The sequence below is a fragment of the Poromitra crassiceps genome (genome assembly GCF_964638095.1).
Source record: "Poromitra crassiceps genome assembly, chromosome: 30".
NCBI lineage: Eukaryota > Metazoa > Chordata > Actinopteri > Beryciformes > Melamphaidae > Poromitra > Poromitra crassiceps.
The window spans coordinates 4,508,099-4,531,034 of record NC_139652.1 but is presented as its reverse complement, the minus strand read 5'-3'; the positions used below and the strand labels follow the sequence as shown (position 1 = coordinate 4,531,034).

The window sequence follows — 22,936 nt, the reverse complement described above, 5'->3', positions numbered from 1 at the left end:
CAGGTGGTGGAAATATGATATGGCTTCAAGACAGATCATGGGCAGATCTCACTTTATCTATATCAGTGGTTCTCAACCTGTGGTATGGGTACTACTGGTGGTACGCCGAGCTCCCTCCCTCTCATACTTTTTATATGGTGGTAATTTCTGAGGTGGTACTTGGTCTAAAAAGGTTGAGAAACACTGATGCATAGATTTCTAATGTATTTAACTCTATGTAAATATGAAGCCATGCAACAGCCAGACAGTTGACCGTTTATTCATAACCTTGGTAGGAAAAGAACAGCTGATTCTAATAAATGAACAGGTGATTATAATCAAAAGGCAGCTGCAGCCAATCAGCTGTGTGCATTGTAAGGCAGGAAATGCATGTGATACGAGGGGGATACGATGATGAAGACATCAGCATCATGTAGAAATGACTTCCTGAGTGTTGTTTTTGGCTGAGATCTTTGTCTGAAACCTTCTTGTTCGTACGCAGCGTCCTGAGCCAATCATCTGCCCGGCAGGAAACGGAGGGGCGTGACACGGTGTGGAGTCATGTGACCGAGACAAAACCGGCCACTGGGGGGGGGAGGGCACGGTGATGCAGTGGTAAGCGCTGTCGCCTCACAGCTAGAAGCTCCTGTGTTTGATTCCCACCTGGGACGCTGTGAGCGCTGAAGGAGTGCGTGCCCGTCCGCATGTCCTCGAGTGCCCACCGCCCGGGTGGGGTCATCAAAAGGGCCTTTGCATGTTCTCCCCGTGCCCCCTGTGGGTTTCCTTCATATAGGAACCCCTCACCAAAACATGCAATATCCTGGTCGCTGATGTGGTGCCTCCTCTGGTCGTTAAGGGCGCCTGTTTGGAGGGAGGGGAACTGGTTGGAATAGCGTGAACCTCCCACGTGCTATGTCCTACCGGTGAAGCTTCCCCTGTCAGGTGAAAAGAAGCGGCTGGCTACTGCCCATGTCTCGGAGGAAGCATGGAGCCAGTTTCGGCTCTCCCCAGATCGGCAGCAACCAGGATAAATAAATTAAAATTAGCACTAATGGAGGATAAAAATGGGATAAAAAAATTAAACCGGCCACTGAGCATAAAAATAAAGCGAACGCTTCTATGTCAAGCAATTTAATAGCTAGACTGGCTTAGTCAAAAAGTCAGAAATCCACAATCACATTCTTCCTAAGACAAATGATGTGGCTTTTGCCATTCATGTGTTTACAGAGATCTGCAACTCAATTATGACTCATTCCAGTTTCACATATCTACAATTTAATTCTGACTTGTCATAATTCCAGTTCAACATATTTTTTAATTCCCCTCAATTAAATATATCTACCTTGTCTTTTTTAGACATCTTAAATTAAGTTTAACTCGTCACTATATCTACATTGTAATTTTTAGACATCTTAAATTAACTTGTAACTGGTCAGAATGAGTTGGATACATCTTGAACTGCAATTACGACTAGCCATGCTTCAGTTGCAGATATCCGCAATGTAACTTGCAGATATCTGCAATGAGAAACCCCAGACACACGAATGGCAAAAGTGATGTGATTTGTCCTAAAGAAGAATAACATAGATATCCTGAATGGAATTCTGATGAGTCACAATATAATTATGACTCGTCAAAATGATGTTGACATCTGTAATGTTAATTCCAGATAGTCAAACTTAGTTATTAAATGTTAAAATGGCCATAATGCTTCTGCCCAATGCGTCAACTCAAGGACACGAGGCTAGACTCTGCTTCACACCTCGCCACCGAGGCTGCCTTTGTGCCTGACCCCCCCCCCCCCACATCAATGTGTTTACACTGAAACATCCCACTGATCCCCCCCCCGCATCAATGTGTTTACACTGAAACATCCCCCCCCCCACATCAATGTGTTTACACTGAAACATCCCAGCAGCATCCTGATCCCCCCCCCTGCATCAATGTGTTTACACTGAAACATCCCCCCCCCCCACATCAATGTGTTTACACTGAAACATCCCCCCCCCACATCAATGTGTTTACACTGAAACATCCCCCCCCCACATCAATGTGTTTACACTGAAACACCCCCCCCCCACATCAATGTGTTTACACTGAAACATCCCCCCCCCACATCAATGTGTTTACACTGAAACATCCCCCCCCCACATCAATGTGTTTACACTGAAACATCCCAGCAGCATCCTCTGCTCTACGGGTGAGGAGAGAGAATCTGCAGCGGGCAAAGTGTTTAGCGTGTGTCAAAGCAATCGCTTGTCCGGCGAGGCGGAGGCCAGCGGCGGGGGGAGGGGGGAAGTGAGGCTCGGGCTCCATTCACGCTCCCAGGCGGCATCAGGGGAGATTACAGCTGTAAATTGCTTTGACATCTTTCACACCAGTTCCCCGGGCCGGCCTCGCTCCCCCGGGGGCTGGCTGTTCCGCCGCAGCGGCGAGTAGCGAGCGCCAATTCCCCCGCCGAAAAGCAGGGAACAGAACCTGCTGCCGCCGGGTGAAGCTGCACACGAAGAGAAACTAATCCACTTTGCCGGAGCGCAGGGAAGAGTCCGATTAGACATTTGGCAAGGAGGTGGCCAGGGGAGCGAATGGCAGTTCACCGACCGGGAAAACAGGTGTAACAGAGCGGACGCGACGCAGAAGACCGACAACACATACATGTAGCTGTCCAGTTCGTTCTCACATCAGAACGACAGCTTGTCTCTTTTGTCTCATCTTTGATGTCGATCTGCAAATAAACGCAAAGCTAAACCATTCTGAAAACATTAAAGGCCTGACATGGTTCGGCGTCATTGCCAGCGCTGACTGCGCCAAAGGGGGCGCCGCAGCTGGCCGGCCTGTCGGCGCAGCTCGGCGGAGGGGGCGTGCCACTCCTCAAAAATGTGTCTAGGCGGTGTTGACGCGGACGTGAGTTTGGGTATGTACAGTGTGACAAAAACACATAAACTTTATATATTTAATACATTTTTCCTGGCAATTTGTGATGATTCACATTCCAAAATTCTGTATATTTGGTGACAGTAGTTCATTGAGTATCATTCAGTAACACAAACGTATAGAAGATCCAATGTGTAAAAGTATTTTTATAAAAGAAAATATAATAATTAAAAATAATACTTTTCATTTATGCTGCCAATCAAAGTAGTTCAAACTAAAGTAATCAGAACTGAAATCTTAATATCTAAATCAATCAGTGTGAGTTAATTAAAATGAGTCAACACCATCATGTGGATGTGACCTGAAAGATTAGGCTGCAGATGTCTCGCTGAAACGTCTCGAGCTCAAATGAAATATGAAAAAAGAAGAAAAAATGACGAGCGCAACATGTTTTGGACAGAAACAGAAACCTGAAACTGACTTTTCATGAAAACAGATTCCACAGAAACAACATATTGGAAAGGAAATGAGGAAATCTGAAAAGTGGAAAATAAAGACTATAGTCTTTTGGATACGGATAAATTATTTGTCCCGTGAATATTTAATACAAACAGTGGGTTTCCATTCAAAGGTATCTCATATTTTTAACCACATTTTCAGAAAGTTGGCAAAAGATGAGGAGAAATTACATTGCATACACTACATTATGCGTAATATTAGGAGATGAATTGACGTGATTAAAACAGCAGCAGACGCCAGTCAGACCCTGAAAGGAGGGAAATGAACCCCGTGTTCTCTGAAGAGAAAACATCCAGGAGGAAAACATGATGGAAACCTTGGTGAGCAGCACACTGCTGATCTGCCTCTGCTGATCTGCCACACATACAGTACGTGCGTCTCCGTTGTCTTGCAATGAAAAACAACCTACAGTGCACTATTTATTTACAGAGGTATGTAAAATGGATTACCAGTCACCACTCTTCAATTCAGCATAATCCACAGAGCAGTTACTGTAAGTGAATACAATGTCAATTCTAGACTTGAGTCGCATGTTATCACGCAGTCTTTTGCCGTTACAATTGCATGGTTTTTGAATGGAGTTTGGTTAACGGTTCGCTTAATCTGTTTCCACTGCACTCTTCGCATGCGCAAATTGAAAATACGCATTAAACAGGTGGATGAAACCCAGCTACATTTAGCTTCACAAAACTAAACTACACCCCCCGCAGGTACAAAACTAAACTACACCCCCCGCAGGTACAAAACTAAACTACACCCCCCGCAGGTCCACAGTAAGCTCACTTTGCTTCACACTATTATTTAGGATCTGTATATAGGCTATTACTCCTTTATCCTCCTCAGATGAACTAGACTCTAGTCTACTCAAAGTCTAAATTCCTCTGTCTCTCGAATCCACTGTAAACTGCATTAGACACAAACCTGTATAACTGTTCATTTAAATAATATAACCAAAAAAGACTCACTCACAGCTGCTGTCGCTTAGCAACCCCTTTGTTTAATTGCTGTTCAAAAACTCTGCCCGTTTGGAGGAATGAATAACATTGCAGTTTTTTTTTATTTCTAATCAGCGAGAATTAAGAAATAATCTGAATAAATGTTAAAATGACAGTAAAGCAAATTCGTATAAATGAGCAATTTTTTTTTTACACAGGATCCACAACTTTATCTTTAGTCTCCTTTCATGGATTTATGACGCCTTCTTTTACTTGTCATGTTTGGTCAGTCTGGAAGAAGAAACTGATTTGTTCAAGGTGCTGTTTGTTTGATATAGAATATACATATATATATATATATATATATATATATATATATATTACAGATATAGAATGGACCCCATTATATATCACATTAAAGGACTTTTATTTTGCGCTTTATATCATTTGTAATTTGAAGATTGTCTTTGTGTCTGCTCCATATTCTGCTATTGCTGTGATCGCTGCACTGCATACTGCACAAAAACACATTCTGTGTTTGTAACATGTTTACTCACTATGACTATTAAAATGATCTTGAATCTTGAAAATGAGTTTCACTATTTTTATTGCCTTTTTAAGTGGGAACTGTGCAATACTTTGTTTATGAAGATAAAAGCAGATACTGACAGGCCATCAGGGTTCCATAATCCTCTGGGTGTAGAGGTGGAAACATGGCACTTCCTTTCTGCATCAGTGTTGTTGAGTGACGGACCGAGATCTGACCAACACCAGCGCTGTGTGTGTGTGTGTGTGTGTGTGTGTGTGTGTGTGTGTGTGTGTGTGTGTCTGTACGTACAGTCCTTGTCATGTCATCTCTAATCTATTATTCTACTCAGTAAGAGAGAAATCACTATTGCTGTGGCCTGCCTGAAGACAGAAAGACAGACGGGCAGAGAGACAGACGTCCTGCCTGAAGACAGAAAGACAGACAGGCAGAGAGACAGACGTCCTGCCTGAAGACAGAAAGACAGACAGGCAGAGAGACAGACGTCCTGCCTGAAGACAGAAAGACAGACAGGCAGAGAGACAGACGTCAGGCTCAGTTCAGCCATCAGAATAAGACTAAACACGAAGAAAGGAAAGAAAACAAAACATGCAAGCTGTCCTCTTGTCACGCTCTGCCTGCCCTGTGTGTGTGTGTGTGTGTGCGTGTGTGTGTGCGTGTGTGTGTGTGCGCGTGTGTGTGTCCTCCTGGATAATGGCTTCCCAGTCGCTCGTCAACATTTGACAACAAATTTGCGAGTGTCAAATGAAACGGCGTTCCTGGTTCCATACAGACAGGCAGTGAAAGGGGATTAAAGAGGTGCATTGTGGGAGGGGATGCCCGGCCATAATGACGGGTTAAGCGGGGGGGAGGAGGGTAATTATTACACCCTGCTGCCGGACCACATCCTGCTGGATCCATTACTCCCAGGTGTGTGTGTGTGTGAGAGAGAGAGAGAGAGAGAGAGAGAGAGAGAGAGATAGAGAGGGAGAGAGAGAGAGAGAGAGAGAGAGCCTGTGTGTGTGTGTTGCATTTTGTGTGACAGAATGTCATCTCTGTATAAGTTGACAAACATTGCACGTATGATGTTTATGCATACTGCACTTTCTACATTTAATTTGCACATTAATAGTTGTTGGAAGTTATAGTTTATAGTGGTTGTAGTTGTATTCTTTATATTAGCTGTAGTTGTATAGTCTATATTAGTTGTAGTTGTATTCTTTATATTAGTTGTAGTTGTATAGTCTATATTAGTTGTAGTTGTATTCTTTATATTAGTTGTATCGTTTATATTAGTTGTACTGTAGTTGTATTCTTTCTATAAGTTGTAGTTGTATTCTTTACATTAGCTGTAGTTATATCGTTTATATTACTTGTAGTTGTATAGTTTATATTAGTTGTAGTTGTATTCTTTATATTAGCTGTAGTTATATCGTTTATATTACTTGTAGTTGTATAGTTTATATTAGTTGTAGTTGTATTCTTTATATTAGTTGTAGTTTTATAGTTTATATTACATTGTAGTTGTATAGTTTATATTAGTTGTAGTTGTATTCTTTATATTAGTTGTAGTTGTATTCTTTATATTAGCTGTAGTTATATCGTTTATATTACTTGTAGTTGTATAGTTTATATTAGTTGTAGCTGTATTCTTTATATTAGTTGTAGTTTTATAGTTTATATTAGTTGTAGTTATATCGTTTATATTACTTGTAGTTGTATTCTTTATATTAGTTGTAGTTGTATTCTTTATATTAGCTGTAGTTGTATAGTTTATATTAGTTGTAGTTGTATAGTTTATATTAGTTGTAGTTGTATACTTTATATTAGTTGTAGTTGTATAGTTTATATTAGTTGTAGTTGTATAGTTTATATTATTTGTAGTGTATAGTTTATATTAGTTGTAGTTGTATAGTTTATATTAGTTGTAGTTGTATAGTTTATATTAGTTGTAGTTGTCTAGTTTATATTAGTTGTAGTTGTATAGTTTATAATAGTTGTAGTTGTATAGATTATATTAGTTGCAGTTGTATAGTTTATATTATTTGTAGTTGTATAGTTTATAATAGTTGTAATTGTTTAGTTTATTTTAGACGAGGGCTGACAACACCAGTGTCATTTAGACCAGACGAGGGCTGACAACACCAGTGTCATTTAGACCAGACGAGGGCTGACAACACCAGTGTCATTTAGACCAGACGAGGGCTGACAACACCAGTGTCATTTAGACCAGACGAGGGCTGACAACACCAGTGTCATTTAGACCAGATGAGGGCTGACAACACCAGTGTCATTTAGACCAGACGAGGGCTGACAACACCAGTGTCATTTAGACCAGATGAGGGCTGACAACACCAGTGTCATTTAGACCAGATGAGGGCTGACAACACCAGTGTCATTTAGACCAGACGAGGGCTGACAACACCAGTGTCATTTAGACCAGATGAGGGCTGACAACACCAGTGTCATTTAGACCAGACGAGGGCTGACAACACCAGTGTCATTTAGACCAGACGAGGGCTGACAACACCAGTGTCATTTAGACCAGATGAGGGCTGACAACACCAGTGTCATTTAGACCAGATGAGGGCTGACAACACCAGTGTCATTTAGACCAGACGAGGGCTGACAACACCAGTGTCATTTAGACCAGATGAGGGCTGACAACACCAGTGTCATTTAGACCAGACGAGGGCTGACAACACCAGTGTCATTTAGACCAGACGAGGGCTGACAACACCAGAGTCATTTAGACCAGACGAGGGCTGACAACACCAGTGTCATTTAGACCAGACGAGGGCTGACAACACCAGTGTCATTTAGACCAGATGAGGGCTGACAACACCAGTGTCATTTAGACCAGACGAGGGCTGACAACACCAGTGTCATTTAGACCAGATGAGGGCTGACAACACCAGTGTCATTTAGACCAGACGAGGGCTGACAACACCAGTGTCATTTAGACCAGACGAGGGCTGACAACACCAGTGTCATTTAGACCAGATGAGGGCTGACAACACCAGTGTCATTTAGACCAGACGAGGGCTGACAACACCAGTGTCATTTAGACCAGACGAGGGCTGACAACACCAGTGTCATTTAGACCAGACGAGGGCTGACAACACCAGAGTCATTTAGACCAGACGAGGGCTGACAACACCAGTGTCATTTAGACCAGACGAGGGCTGACAACACCAGTGTCATTTAGACCAGACGAGGGCTGACAACACCAGTGTCATTTAGACCAGACGAGGGCTGACAACACCAGAGTCATTTAGACCAGACGAGGGCTGACAACACCAGTGTCATTTAGACCAGACAAGGGCTGACAACACCAGTGTCATTTAGACCAGACGAGGGCTGACAACACCAGTGTCATTTAGACCAGACAAGGGCTGACAACACCAGAGTCATTTAGACCAGACGAGGGCTGACAACACCAGTGTCATTTAGACCAGACAAGGGCTGACAACACCAGTGTCATTTAGACCAGACGAGGGCTGACAACACCAGTGTCATTTAGACCAGACGAGGGCTGACAACACCAGTGTCATTTAGACCAGACGAGGGCTGACAACACCAGAGTCATTTAGACCAGACGAGGGCTGACAACACCAGTGTCATTTAGACCAGACGAGGGCTGACAGACCAGACGAGGGCTGACAACACCAGAGTCATTTAGACCAGACGAGGGCTGACAACACCAGAGTCATTTAGACCAGACGAGGGCTGACAACACCAGTGTCATTTAGACCAGATGAGGGCTGACAACACCAGTGTCATTTAGACCAGACGAGGGCTGACAACACCAGTGTCATTTAGACCAGACGAGGGCTGACAGACCAGACGAGGGCTGACAACACCAGAGTCATTTAGACCAGACGAGGGCTGACAACACCAGTGTCATTTAGACCAGACGAGGGCTGACAACACCAGTGTCATTTAGACCAGATGAGGGCTGACAACACCAGTGTCATTTAGACCAGACGAGGGCTGACAACACCAGTGTCATTTAGACCAGATGAGGGCTGACAACACCAGTGTCATTTAGACCAGACGAGGGCTGACAACACCAGTGTCATTTAGACCAGACGAGGGCTGACAGACCAGACGAGGGCTGACAACACCAGAGTCATTTAGACCAGACGAGGGCTGACAACACCAGTGTCATTTAGACCAGACGAGGGCTGACAACACCAGTGTCATTTAGACCAGATGAGGGCTGACAACACCAGTGTCATTTAGACCAGACGAGGGCTGACAACACCAGTGTCATTTAGACCAGATGAGGGCTGACAACACCAGTGTCATTTAGACCAGACGAGGGCTGACAACACCAGAGTCATTTAGACCAGACGAGGGCTGACAACACCAGTGTCATTTAGACCAGATGAGGGCTGACAACACCAGTGTCATTTAGACCAGATGAGGGCTGACAACACCAGTGTCATTTAGACCAGACGAGGGCTGACAACACCAGAGTCATTTAGACCAGATGAGGGCTGACAACACCAGTGTCATTTAGACCAGATGAGGGCTGACAACACCAGTGTCATTTGGAACTTTGGATCAGACATGATCTCCATTAGAAGCAGCTATATTACCAAACCTTTTAAGTGAGTGAAACGGTCGGCAATCGCTGCTTTGTTTCATGACAGGTACGTGCTAGTTGCCCGTCGGCTGTCGTGTTTGTGTTGTGTTCAAATGCAACCTTTTGGCCCCGACACAGGAGATGTGAGGCGACGCATTGGTCGGCCTCTAGTGGCCGCTAGTCCTTTCAAGTGTTTTCGGTGTGTAAGAGAATGAGAAACAGAACATTCAGTCAGGAGTCCAGACAGTAATGTGTGTGTGTGTGTGTGTGTGTGCGCCTGTGTGTGAGCTCTGTATAAACCGACATAAACATTGGGTATATGATGTTACATATGTAGTAAGAAACCTTTTTTTAATGATTGTTATCATGATATCTCTGTGTTTTGCAGACTGCTGATAACTCGCCAACATCTTCCCGTGTTTGAATCTTCATTGCCAACACACATATGTTTGCTCTGAGCATGTGCGTCTGTCGGCGCCGTGCTGCATCGGCTCGCACGCGGCCACCATGTTGAACATACGCGGGGCCCGGCGTGATGATGGTGTGAGAAGCAGCGGGCGGTGAGCCAGCACAAACAAGCAGGATGTGAGCCTCAGCCTGGCGTGAGAAGAGACCAGACCAGACGCTGAGCACCTCGTCACACCTGGACCAGAGGCTTAGCTGCCTCAGGTTCCCTCCACACAAAGCACGGGGTGGAGGTTACATCCTAATCTCAGGTGAGGGGGGGGTGGGTCTTACATTCTAATCTCAGGTGAGGGGGGGAGGGGTTGGTTGGTTGGTTTTGGGCAGACCACGCCCTGCAGACCACGCCCTGTTCCCGCCTACGCAGCAGTCAAATGCCGGGATTGGCCAGGAGCGACGCTTTGTTCTCTTTTGACAGCTCTTGCCTTTTTGACAGCTTGAATCTCCCACACCAAACACTCTGTGCCCAGCACACACACACACACACACACACACACACACACACACACACACACACACACACACACACACACACACACACACACACCAAACACTCTCTTACTATATATATACTGTATATATATATATATATATATGTGAGGGGGAGAGGGTGGAGGTTACATCTCAGGTGGGGGGGGGGCCTGGCCGTGACATTATAATCTCAGGTGAGGGGGGAGGGGGGGGAGGGGGTGGAGGTTACATTGTAATCTCAGGCCTAGTTTACACGACGCTGCCTGCATAAAACGGCAAACTTTTGTTGTGTTTGGGCCTTACGTTTACATGGCAATGGCGTTATTGTGGGCTGAAAATGCTTTTTGTTTTTGCCAATGTTTGCTTTTAGTTTGAGCGACTTGCACTACATGGGCATAGAAACAGTTAATATGCCACGGAGAGGGGGCAATAGAGACAAAATCCTCCTTCAGAGAGAAACTTATTGGATCCATTCCCTCCACACCCTCATTCCTAATGGATTGAATGAGGAGATTTCATTTACTTGTTTTTTGTAAAACATACTAATTTCCTTATCGTTTTTTGTAAAACATACTAATTTCCTTATCTTTTTGTAAAGTATATATATTTTTTCTGAAGTATATCCATTAACTTTGATGTTCACAAAGCATTCTCAGGTGTGTGGGTTCTGTATATCTACATTGTTGACTCCCCCTGCTGACTCTGGACTCCTTAATTAGGGTGAAGGTGAATCACCTGTGTGTTTTTTTTGCCTTCACACGCTGAAGAAGGGCGGCTGCCCCGAAACGTCCGTGTGGCAATAAATATTCTTTTAACTTGGAGTGCTGTCCTTATCCTTATTTATCGGGCTGAAAATGCTAAAATGTGAAAACAGGTTCCAGAGAGTGGAAATCTTTGATAACGCCACCCTTAGCCTTTGTTCACACATGGCGCTTAACAGAAGCAGAGCTGAAGTTGAGCTCACGCTGAAGCTGAGCTCACGCTGAAGCTGAGCTCACGCTGAAGCTGAGCTCACGCTGAAGCTGAGCGCATGCTGAAGCTGAGCTCACGCTGAAGTTGAGCTCACGCTGAAGCTGAGCTCACGCTGAAGCTGAGCTCACGCTGAAGCTGAGCTCACGCTGAAGCTGAGCTCACGCTGAAGCTGAGCTCACGCTGAAGCTGAGCTCACGCTGAAGCTGAGCTCACGCTTAACCGGTCACACAAGAAGCACTCTCTTTTCCTCAGCGCCTCGCTCACCACAACTTCCACTGACTTCATGCCTGGCAGCTTCACGCTTGGAAAATAGGACTGAATCCTGAACGATGGCTTGAGCGTGGCTTGAGCGTGGCTCGAGCAAGGCACGCTGGTGTGAACTGGTGTGAACTGGTGTGAACTGCTTCGCCTGTTAACAAGGATGCCAAAATGAAACTTGTGGGTTCAGCGTAGGTTGAGCTTTGCTTCGGCGTATGGTGTGAACGTGCCCTTACTGTCGCCGTGTAAATTGGCAAAACACTCAACAAACTATCCTGACATCAGAGTCTGATAACGAGTTGCTAAAAATACATAACCTGCAATAAGTCCTATTAACGTTTGTGCATACTAATTAATCGCTCGCGCTTGAATTGAATTGAATGACCCTCAACTCACGGCCAGATGCATCGACTTCCAGCCAAGGGCTGTAAAGAAAACGTCTTTTATATAGGGCTTTACTGGGTTTTTATTCTGTACTGCAACCAATCTGCAGCAATCTCTCACCATCACTGACTTCTGTGTCTATGATGTGGATAATTAATTTAAAGTTTACTCCTATAAAGCTGCATCTAGACAGCATACAGGAAGCTAGGCATTTTTACCTTCAAAATAAAAGCAATAGGGCAGCACGGTGGCTCAGTGGTTAGCACTGTCGCCTCACAGCAAGAAGGTCGTGGGTTCCAATCTCCACCCCGGTCCTTTCTGTATGGAGTTTGCATGTTCTCCCCATGTGTGCGTGGGTTTCCTCCCACAATCTAAAGATTATGCAGATTTGTGTACTATTGTAAATGTAAATGTATAAGTTTGTACTTTATATGATGTATATGATGTATGTAATGTGAACAGGGCACTCCTGAAAAAGAGAGCATTGCTCTTAGTGAGTCTCCCCTGTATAATTAAAGGGTAATTAATAAATTAATAAAAAAAAAATAAAAAAAAAATGAACAGAACAGAACACTCGACTCACTACGGGCTAAAATTGACTTTTAACACATTCACTGCCAGCCTTTTTTTTTTTTTTACTGTAGGTAGGTTCTGCCAGAGGGTTTTTTTGAGGATTCTGGCTCATTTTACAAGAGCCGAGGATTATTTTCTGCTTGGAGTTTGTGAACACAAAGTTCACAAAAGTACTAATAGAATGTGTGCTTTCTCTGTCTAAAAGAGTTAGTTTGTAGAGTTAGTAGTTATGTAGATATTAGCCGTTGAGTACAGCATGGTTTCAGCTGTCTGAGAGTGAAAGCTGAGATAATCGCAATTTTGTGAAATTCAATCAAACAGGCAGAACAGTCACTTTAACCATTTATTTTTGGCATCAGTGAGAGATCAGACATCTGAACAATATAGTTCTGAACACCCTCTCCTTTAAACTCCTCCCTCCGTGGGCGTGTCTGGTGGCGTTTGTCACAAGCCAGTTTCTCCTGCCTGTCTGAGCAGTGAGCAGCCTCCCTCTCTGGCGGCCCCTCGTCGGCGAGTGTGGACTGTGGATGGGACTCAATCGTTTCTTGGATTTTCGGTTGAGAGCTTTGATGAAGCTTTGTGCGATTCTAGGCTTTATGCTGCCCACCCAGTCTATTTTTGGAACCCCACACCGTTGTGCGCCGGTGTGCAGCAGCGTGAAAGCGTTTTCGCCTACAGTATGAGAATGAGGCTTGTTCGTTTCTGGGTTTTCGGAATGCGTGCGATTCTGGCCTTTCTGCGGGTGTTTCAAAGTGTGTTTCACCCATAATCTATTATGCAAATTTGCAATCCCCCACGCCAGCACCGCTCTCCGCTCTCAGTGTGCTGCTGCTGGCGCGGCCGCTCTCGGGCAAGTCTGGTGACTGATGACTGTAAAATCGCCAAGCCATTTCCTTGAGAATGGCTTGCTCCCGCGGCTGTTTTTGGTTGGCTTTCTCTCTGTCGGGAGAGCACTGTCGCCACTTAGTTGGTCGGTAAAATAGATTATACACATTCAATACTTCCAATATTTTTATAGGAGACGTGGGGGACATTGATCCACGTAGCACCGTCAAAAAAAAATATATATATTTTTTTGACGAGTCAACTCGTCATTGGCAGTGAACGGTTGGATTGTGTTTGACGAGTCAACTCGTCATTGGCAGTGAACGTGTTAATTGTCTGTGTTATATCTGTTGCTGTGCTGCAGGAATGATTCCTAAAGCCCAGAAGTGAGCATCGCCTGGTTCCCTCTTCTGGAAGTCGATGGGATTTTGGTTTGGGGATTTTGGTTAAACGCCTGAAAGAAATTCTGTGGTTAAACTGAGACCTTTGTGTTCAGCACGATAATCGTCACAAAATACCACTTTTATGATTCTTGATTCTTGTATATTATACGATTGATTTTACGAATGACTTGTATGAAGCGAATGACTGTGGCTCAATGGAAGCCGTGTGGCTGTGGATGGAGACGGTCAGACATGCAGAGCGACAGGTGGGTGTGTGCTGAGCAGGCTGAGTGAAGAGACTCACGGGGACTTCCACATATTTGGCAGCCGCTTTCACCTTGGAGGCGGGCGAGGAGCGAGGAGCGGGGTGTGGGTAGAAGAATAACGATACAAAAGTTGAGCCGGGAAGATCCGGTTTCCACAAATTACACGTTGCCTTTCTCAGCTCGGCAGGAACAAAAACATGGCTACTTACCGTGAAGGAGAGGATGGAGGAGAAGAATGTGCCTTCATCATATCTGGAGAGCTTGGAGAGGACGCCGTCTAAAACAGCAGCAAACTGGGAGGAGGGGGGATTTCAATGTTTTAGTAACTTCTCCTCTTTTTATTGTGTCTTTTACACTCCTTGCCTTGTTACAGGTGAATTTGTCAGCAAATCCTAACCTCCTGAGATCCGGCAGAAAGACGGTTTTCGTATTTTGGATATTATTCAAGTCTCTTGGATGGAAAAAAAACATGTTGCAGTGAAAAGTTGTTCAAAAATGATCTGTATTAATTTTGGATGGAAGGGCCGTTGCAGTGGACATCAGTCCTGTGTTCATGTGGAAATGCAGATGAAAGCATGGAGATGCTTCTGGCCCAAAAGGCTCCACGTGTTGGGTCATCATTTGTGATTTCCATCTTGCTCATCAACAATTTTGAGCAAAATTCTCTCAGGTTTTAGTCAGTTCTGTGTCCCATACAATGTTATGAAATCAGGTCAGAAAGTAAGGTAGCACATACTGTTGCCCACCACTGGACATTGAAAAACAGTGTCATATTCAGAGGGTTTATTGTATACCACTGCCTGACTAACTGTAGCTGTAACACTACTTTTCTAAAATCAATTTTGAAGAGACAGGGCAAGTGTGGTGTTGCCATGGTTACAATCCAAAACACATACAGAGTCCAAAATTAACTTTTTTGGCCAAATGGCTCGTGAATGTTCACATTTTACCTGCTACTCAATAGAGACACTGCGTAACGCGTCATCATTCAGAAACCACGCCCAAGACGGGGGAAAACAGAAAGCCCCCCTCCAATCCTGGCGTTCTCCTATGTCACGTGCATGGTTGCGTGTTGCAGAAAAAGAACACTCCAACTTACGTCCTTGACAGCTAGATCCACATTTTTCATAATTCTCAATGGCTTCCTTGTTTAGCTCAGGAGTACAAAAAAACTTTAACTGGCGATTTTTTACATTTGTTGTCTGAGCAGCCCCACCACACAACCGCTTTTAGCTATGTTTAATTCAAGGAAAATGACGCTGGTCTGTGGAAATGAACGGAGCCTTTCCCCCGTGATGGGCGTGGCCTATTTCATGCAGTGTCTCTATAGAATACCCTTGTGTGTGTTTTTGGCTGGTGAATGAACCAGACAGCATATTTGACCAGCATTTGACTGGTGGCTGGTGCTAATTGTGGAGCCTGAATGTGATATCACTGAAAAGGCTCAGGATGTCCTCCACACCAGTGGTTCTCAACTGGTGGGTCGGGATCCAAAAGTGGGTCACGGGGCTGTTTTGAACGGGTCGCGGATGTGCGACCCGTTCTCCTCGTTCTCCCGTTCGACCCGTTCTCCTCATTAGCATGCCCACTTCATGCTAATCCCATGCAGTATATAGGACTAAAAAAGAAAAAGAAAATCTAAAATGTAATGACAAAGGAAAGATATGTGTCGTGAGGCTAGATCCACTGCTCTACACACTGCAACAGCTTTCATGGTGAAATTAAGAGCAGAGAATCATGTCCCCTACAGGGGACAACAATGAATTGCCGGGTCTCAGGTGATCAGATATTAACAGAGTACAAGGAAAGTTGAATGTGCCTGCCTGCGATAATATTTTGCAATTCTCATTCCATGTACACGGTAAATAATGATGATTACTGGCAAGTATAAAGCTTAACAAAGCTGCAAATAATAATAATATTAAAAAATTATAATAATAATAGTATTAATAATAATAATAGTATTATTAATAATAATAATAATATTAATAATCATAATAATAATTTATACATAATGATTTGTATATATACAGTATATACATACGTACACGCACACACACACACACACACACACACACACACACACACACACACACACACACACACACACACACACACACACACACCTGTATATGTAGAGAGAGAAAAAGAGAAGAAGATCCAATGGGATTTGAAAAGCAGCACTGGACTAAGGTCGGACAGAAAACCAGACGTTTACCTTTGAGACCAGGGAGGAAATCATGTCTTTGAACGCGTCGTCAATCAGGACATCGATTTTGGAGTGGTACTGTTGCTGAGGAGAGGGGGGGGGGGGGAGGGGGGACGAAAAGGCAATATATTTCATTATGAGGGAGAGCTGAGGTGAACACAGACAGAGGCTAGAGAATGACTGCTTTGATTTGATAGCTTCTCTGACGCTATTGTCTCCTCCACCGCAAAGACGAAAACCACAACACTCGTTATGAACATCACCCCCCCCCCCCCATTCCATTCCATTCCCCCCCCCCCCCCCCTCCATGTGACGGGCTGAGTTAAGCAGCTAATAGGAGCATTATGTGTCTGAATGGCGTTCCCGCCCGGCTGGAAGGCAAAGGAATCTGAAGGATACTTTTTGTGCTTCGCCACAATTAGAGCAGCCTTGTATTCCTCTAAAGCACCGGTCCAGCTGCCACGACCAAAGGCTCACACAAGATTCAATTAATCCGCCATTTCATGTCTCGTCGCCCCCCCGTCCCCCCCCCCCCACACACCCCCCCTAAAAAAAAGAGGACAACAGCCAAAAGGAGAGAGCGTATAGAAGGAGAGAGAGTGTGTGAGAGAGAGAGAGAGAGAGAGAGTGTGTGTGTGAGAGAGAGAGAGAGAGAGAGAGAGAGAGAGAGAGAGAGAGAGAGTGTGTGTGTGTGTGTGAGAGAGAGAGAGAGCTTCAATTGGTGGCATTGAATGGCTCGCTTGCCCGACCGCTCAGCAGCAGCGGGAGAGTCCATCTCTGGGCGACAATGCCCTTTCACTGGCCGTGTAAAGAACGCCCAAATTAAAATTTTCAATCAACAAAGCTCGCAGATCGCTGACAAATTGCGGGTTGCAAGAGGTCGCCGGCGCAGGCCCTCGTTTTCCTTTCGCCTCTTTTTTTTTCTCTCCGCTCCATCACGAGTCGGCAAAATGTCAGCTCTCATTCAGCGAAGACGAATCTTCCTGGCAAATCTCGAGGGCTTTCTCTCTCTCTCTCTCTCTCTCTCTCTCTCGCACTTTCTCTTTCTTACCTCAATTAACATTGCTGCGTTTGGCTTTTTTAGAGCGGCGGCCAAAAAGAAGAGAGGAGATGAAATTTGCGTGGTCTTTGCCATGTGCGTCGCAAAAACTGAAAAGAACAATTATTTCTTTTAAAAATGTTTATTTGGTCGTGAGCTGCCAAGCGCCGCTCCTTCAAAGCTGTGGCATGTTTTCCATTCGGAAGCCTGTTGGCATTTTTGTTTGCAGTTTGGTCAGGACTCCTCGGCATCCCTTTTCAATGCACTGGGTACCCCTTTTTCCCCTGGCCAACGTACAGGGTAGCGCAATAGACCTCGGTCGGGGCGGCCTGTTCGCGGGGAGGGGAACTGGGGGCTCCCTCGCTGGCAGGTGAAAAGAAGCGACGTGACGACTGCACATGTGTCAGAGGAAGCATGTGCTAGTCTACAACCCGGGGTGCAGTACAATCAGGGAGAAAATGGGGAGGAAATCTGAAAAAAACTTGATAAAAAAATAAGAAATACAATGGTGGTCAGTAAGGGTTTGCCTTCGGTGCTGACGTCCAGGGTTCGATTCCCAGTGTTTTCAAAGTATGTTTTTCTTATTTAACCATTCCTCTAACCTTAACCACGTTGTTTTAGTTGCCTAACAATAACCGTAAGAACAAGTTGTTGGCTACCGTTGTGACGTTAGAAAAACGATGAAAAAGACGTCGAAGCAACCGCAAAGAGGGGAGAGGTAAGAAGCAGAGACAGGAGGAGACAGAGGGACTTACCCATTGTTTGTCATTCTGGGATTCAAACGATGACAAGCGGGACGGGGACACAGGCACACGGGACAGAGAGACAAGACACACGGGACAGAGAGACAAGACACACAGTCAGCTTCCATCAGATATTATATATATATATATAGGAAACCGCTGCAGATCAGGTGGGACTCAGACTGCAGAAACTCATTCAGAATTCAGGTCTATGTCTTTCTTTTTCTTTTGATTTTTTAAAGATTGATTTACATTTTTAACATACAAGAAGAAAAAGATAAGGACCACAAACATCTAGCAAAAAAAACACACAAAATACAAAATAGTGTACATACACAAACAAACATACTCAGTCAGAAACATAACCCCCCTCCCCGCAAGACCCCCCCATCCACCACCCCACACATATAATTGGCTCACAACAGCAAAAGAAAAGACAAACGGAACCTAGCTATCATGGTGATGGCCATGGCCCCCACGCACAGCTTCAATAAATGTATTCCACAACGTAATATTTTCTACTTTAGCGCCATACATACGTAATATTTTCTACTTTAGCGATATGCATACGTAATATTTTCTACTTTAGCGCCATGCATACGTAATATTTTCTACTTTAGCGCTATGCATACGTAATATTTTCTACTTTAGCGATATGCATACGTAATATTTTCTACTTTAGCGCCATGCATACGTAATATTTTCTACTTTAGCGATATGCATACGTAATATTTTCTACTTTAGCGCTATGCATACGTAATATTTTCTACTTTAGCGATATGCATATGTAATATTTTCTACTTTAGCGCTATGCATACGTAATATTTTCTACTTTAGCGCCATGCATACGTAATATTTTCTACTTTAGCGCCATGCATACGTAATATTTTCTACTTTAGCGCCGTGCATACGTAATATTTTCTACTTTAGCGATATGCATACGTAATATTTTCTACTTTAGCGCCGTGCATACGTAATATTTTCTACTTTAGCGCCATGCATACGGGCCACCGACATCTCCATGACAGCCAGGTCCACAACCGAAGATAGCCATTGTTCCAAAGGCAGAATATGAGGAGGCCTATGTCTTTCGAAATCAGCTAAAGACTGTGTCCAGACTGGCCTCTGTCTAGCCTCTTGTGTCTGGAGTGTGTGTGTTTATATGTCTCTGTAGCCGAGCTCATCCAGTCTACCAGCAAGGTAGGCTAACAGCCAAAACACACCAAAAGCCTATATCCTACGCCGAAGCAATGCTGAAACAACGCTGCAACACAGTTTCATTTCGGCATCCTTGTTATCAGAGGAGACCGATCACACCGGCCGCAGCACGTTGCGCCTCACCGAAGCGATGGTGCATGCGTGCTGCAGCGATAGTTTCAGCGTCTGGTCTATTTTTCGCGGGAGCCGCGAGCAGTACGCAAGCAGCCAGGCATGAAGTCAATGCGAGCTGCGATCGACGGGGAAAACAGTGTAAGGCGTGGAGCAAAACAGACTGCTTCTGGTGTGAATGGCAAGGCTCGATGCTGCTTGTTGCTTCCGCTTCTCGGTTTAGAACCGAGAGCTAATGGTTAGCGGCGTTTTGCTAATGTTAGCCGTGTCACGTTTAGCAGTGCTCGCTAACGTGAACAATTATCTTTAGCTTATTAGCTTTGTAGGCCAACGCCTGCTACCATTAGCGCATGCTATCGTCGAGTGCTTGGAACGATGCATTACCACTAGACTGTATATAGTCACGGTGAATTCTGCTATACCTTTGCTGTTTATTCACAGTTTCATTCGTTTCAATGTTTAGTTTAGGCTCTGCTTGTGGGGGTTGAGTCAGGCTTGAGTCAGCTGCCTGGCTTGGATGGTCCATGCTAGCACTGAGCTTCACATGCTGGGATTAACCACTGCTCGGGGATTCCCAGAAACAGAGTTTAGGATGATAAAACAATTTGATAAAAATAATAAAACCGTGAAAAGATTGACTAGCAGGCTTGCATTGGGATGTTTTGGTATCGGTGGAATGATTATTCTTGATGAAGATGGTTTTGATGCCGTTCTGTTGTGCTGAGTGGCTGAGTTTTTGCTGAAGCTTCCTGTTAGAGTGTTTGGGACTGTGTTATTGGGCTGGGGGTGCACGCGCGGTTGAGGGTTTTGTGCGAGGTTACCAATTCGGGAATAGTAATTTGGGTGCATGCGTGCAACGTTACTGAGAATTGAGTAAGGTTTGCTCGTCTGGGAATGATGGGCCTCACACGTAGCATAACGCTAGTCGCTAGTCGCCATAACATTTCGTAACATCACTGTGTAGTGAACCAGCTGGCAGCATGGAGTCGGCCCACGATTGCCCCGGCTGCAGCAGATGAAGCCTCCCTGGAGGAGGTAGAAATAGCACTCCGGAGAGTAGAAGCTTTACATTTAGAATAGAAATGGGAATAATTGAAACAGCGGGGAAAAGAACGAGCGCGACAGAGAGACAGTGCTGGACAGCAGGAGAGAGAGGATGAGGACAGAACTCTGCAGGTGGCTGAGGAGGATAAAGATAAGAGGCTGAAAGTTGGCTGAGCTCGACCGAAACAAGATTATGGACGTGGAGCGACTCACTGCACACAGAGGTTCGATATGGGTCGAACGCGTTTGGAGGTTCATGCCAAAATCTGACGAGGGGGCTGTGCATGTAGATGTTTGAGATGTTTGAGAAAGTGGCGAAATAAAGTGAGTGGCCAGAGGATGAGTGGCCACTGTGAGTTCAAAGTGTTCTGGTGGGGAAAGCTCAGAGAGCAGGTGCCGCTCTCGACACTCGTGCAGGCGTAGTATGCAAAAGGAGCCGCTCTCGACACTCGTGCAGCCGTGGTATGCAGAAGGAGCCACTCTCGACACTCGTGCAGCCGTAGTATGCAAAAGGAGCCACTCTCGACACTCGTGCAGGCGTAGTATGCAGAAGGAGCCACTCTCGACACTCGTGCAGCCGTAGTATGCAAAAGGAGCCGCTCTCGACACTCGTGCAGCCGTAGTATGCAAAAGGAGCCGCTCTCGACACTCGTGCAGCCGTAGTATGCAAAAGGAGCCACTCTCGACACTCGTGCAGCCGTAGTATGCAAAAGGAGCCGCTCTCGACACTCGTGCAGCCGTGGTATGCAGAAGGAGCCGCTCTCGACACTCGTGCAGCCGTAGCATGCAGAAGGAGCCACTCTCGACACTCGTGCAGCCGTAGTATGCAAAAGGAGCCGCTCTCGACACTCGTGCAGCCGTGGTATGCAGAAGGAGCCGCTCTCGACACTCGTGCAGCCGTAGTATGCAAAAGGAGCCGCTCTCGACACTCGTGCAGGCGTAGTATGCAGAAGGAGCCGCTCTCGACACTCGTGCAGCCGTAGTATGCAGAAGGAGCCACTCTCGACACTCGTGCAGCCGTAGTATGCAAAAGGAGCCACTCTGGACACTCGTGCAGCCGTAGCATGCAGAAGGAGCCACTCTCGACACTCGTGCAGGCGTAGTATGCAAAAGGAGCCGCTCTCGACACTCGTGCAGCCGTAGTATGCAAAAGGAGCCGCTCTCGACACTCGTGCAGCCGTGGTATGCAGAAGGAGCCGCTCTGGACACTCGTGCAGGCGTAGTATGCAGAAGGAGCCGCTCTCGACACTCGTGCAGGCGTAGTATGCAGAAGGAGCCGCTCTCGACACTCGTGCAGGCGTAGTATGCAGAAGGAGCCGCTCTCGACACTCGTGCAGGCGTAGTATGCAGAAGGAGCCGCTCTGGACACTCGTGCAGGCGTAGTATGCAGAAGGAGCCGCTCTGGACACTCGTGCAGGCGTAGTATGCAGAAGGAGCCGCTCTCGACACTCGTGCAGGCGTAGGATGCAGAAGGAGCCGCTCTGGACACTCGTGCAGCCGTAGTATGCAGCACAGAGAAAAGCTGTGCCTCCCACCTTGGAGGCGGCCTACAGCAGTGTTCCAGAGACGTACCGTCGCCAGTTCTGATGTCAACATAATGTAAATGAGTAAATGTAATGTAAACGCAATGTAAACGTGTAAAAGCAAAGTAGGTTGTACCTCCTGGCCAGCGTCCAGCACACAGAGTTTGGCGCTTTGCTTCTTGGCGTCCATCAGCACGTTGAACATGGTGCAGACAGACAGAGAGACGCGGAAGTCCGTCGACTTGCTGGCTTTCTGCATTTTACCATTGAACGCTGATTTTGTTCTGTGGGACAAAAACACAAGACACACACTGCAACTTATACCCGATCCTCAAATCTGCATTGAGAATTGAAGGATTTCTTTTTCTAATTGTAATTGTTTGGATGATCTGTGTATTGTATCTACAGGAACATTTACAAGTCCTATAGGAGCTGTGTGGCCGGGCGGGGTATAAGATCACTGGAAAGACTCTAGGCTCCTTCAAAGAATCCTTCAAGATCACATCTAAATGTATTTCCTTTTGAGAGGAAAACATTGAGGGAGTCACAGGTTCAGGAGGTAGAGCGGGTCGTCCACTAAACACTTTAGATAAAAGAGGTCGGTGGTTCGATCCCCGCCTCTTCCAGTCTGCATGTCCAAGTCCAAGTGTCCTTGGGCAAGATACTGAAGCCCAAATTGCTCCTGATGGCTGTGCCAGCACCCTGCGTGGTGGCTTGCCGCCATCAGTGTATGAATGTGTGTGAATGGGTGAATGTACCTATTCATTGGATAAATACGCTATATCGTGTAAATGCAGGCCATTTGCCATACTGGTTAACCAGAGGTGTTTGTTCATTTTCTGTATTTTTTCTGTTTTATGTCAAGCACATTGTATTTGCCTTGTGTATGAAAGGTGCTACATACAGTAAATAACTTTTGCCTTACTTTTCAGGTTTGAGAAACTATACAGTACTAGCGGGCCCGTGGGGACCCCCCTGTGAGTTAGGCCCCCATTGGTCTGGAACATGATATCATCACTGATGACATCATC

At 45.4% G+C, this 22,936-nt stretch overlaps 1 protein-coding gene across 1 annotated transcript in view; it reads right to left on the bottom strand.

Moving 5' to 3' along the window:
* LOC310800600 (calcium-dependent secretion activator 2-like) overlaps positions 1 to 22,936 on the bottom strand; it is a 184,976-nt gene that overhangs the window by 20,808 nt on the left and 141,232 nt on the right. Inside the window, exons 19-23 of the mRNA XM_083663223.1 lie at positions 22,042 to 22,189; positions 18,022 to 18,036; positions 16,237 to 16,311; positions 14,228 to 14,311; positions 14,057 to 14,089 (exon numbers count right to left, since the gene is read on the bottom strand). Coding sequence (XP_083519349.1) covers positions 14,057 to 14,089; positions 14,228 to 14,311; positions 16,237 to 16,311; positions 18,022 to 18,036; positions 22,042 to 22,189 — 355 coding nt within the window. The remainder of the gene's footprint in view (positions 1 to 14,056; positions 14,090 to 14,227; positions 14,312 to 16,236; positions 16,312 to 18,021; positions 18,037 to 22,041; positions 22,190 to 22,936) is intronic.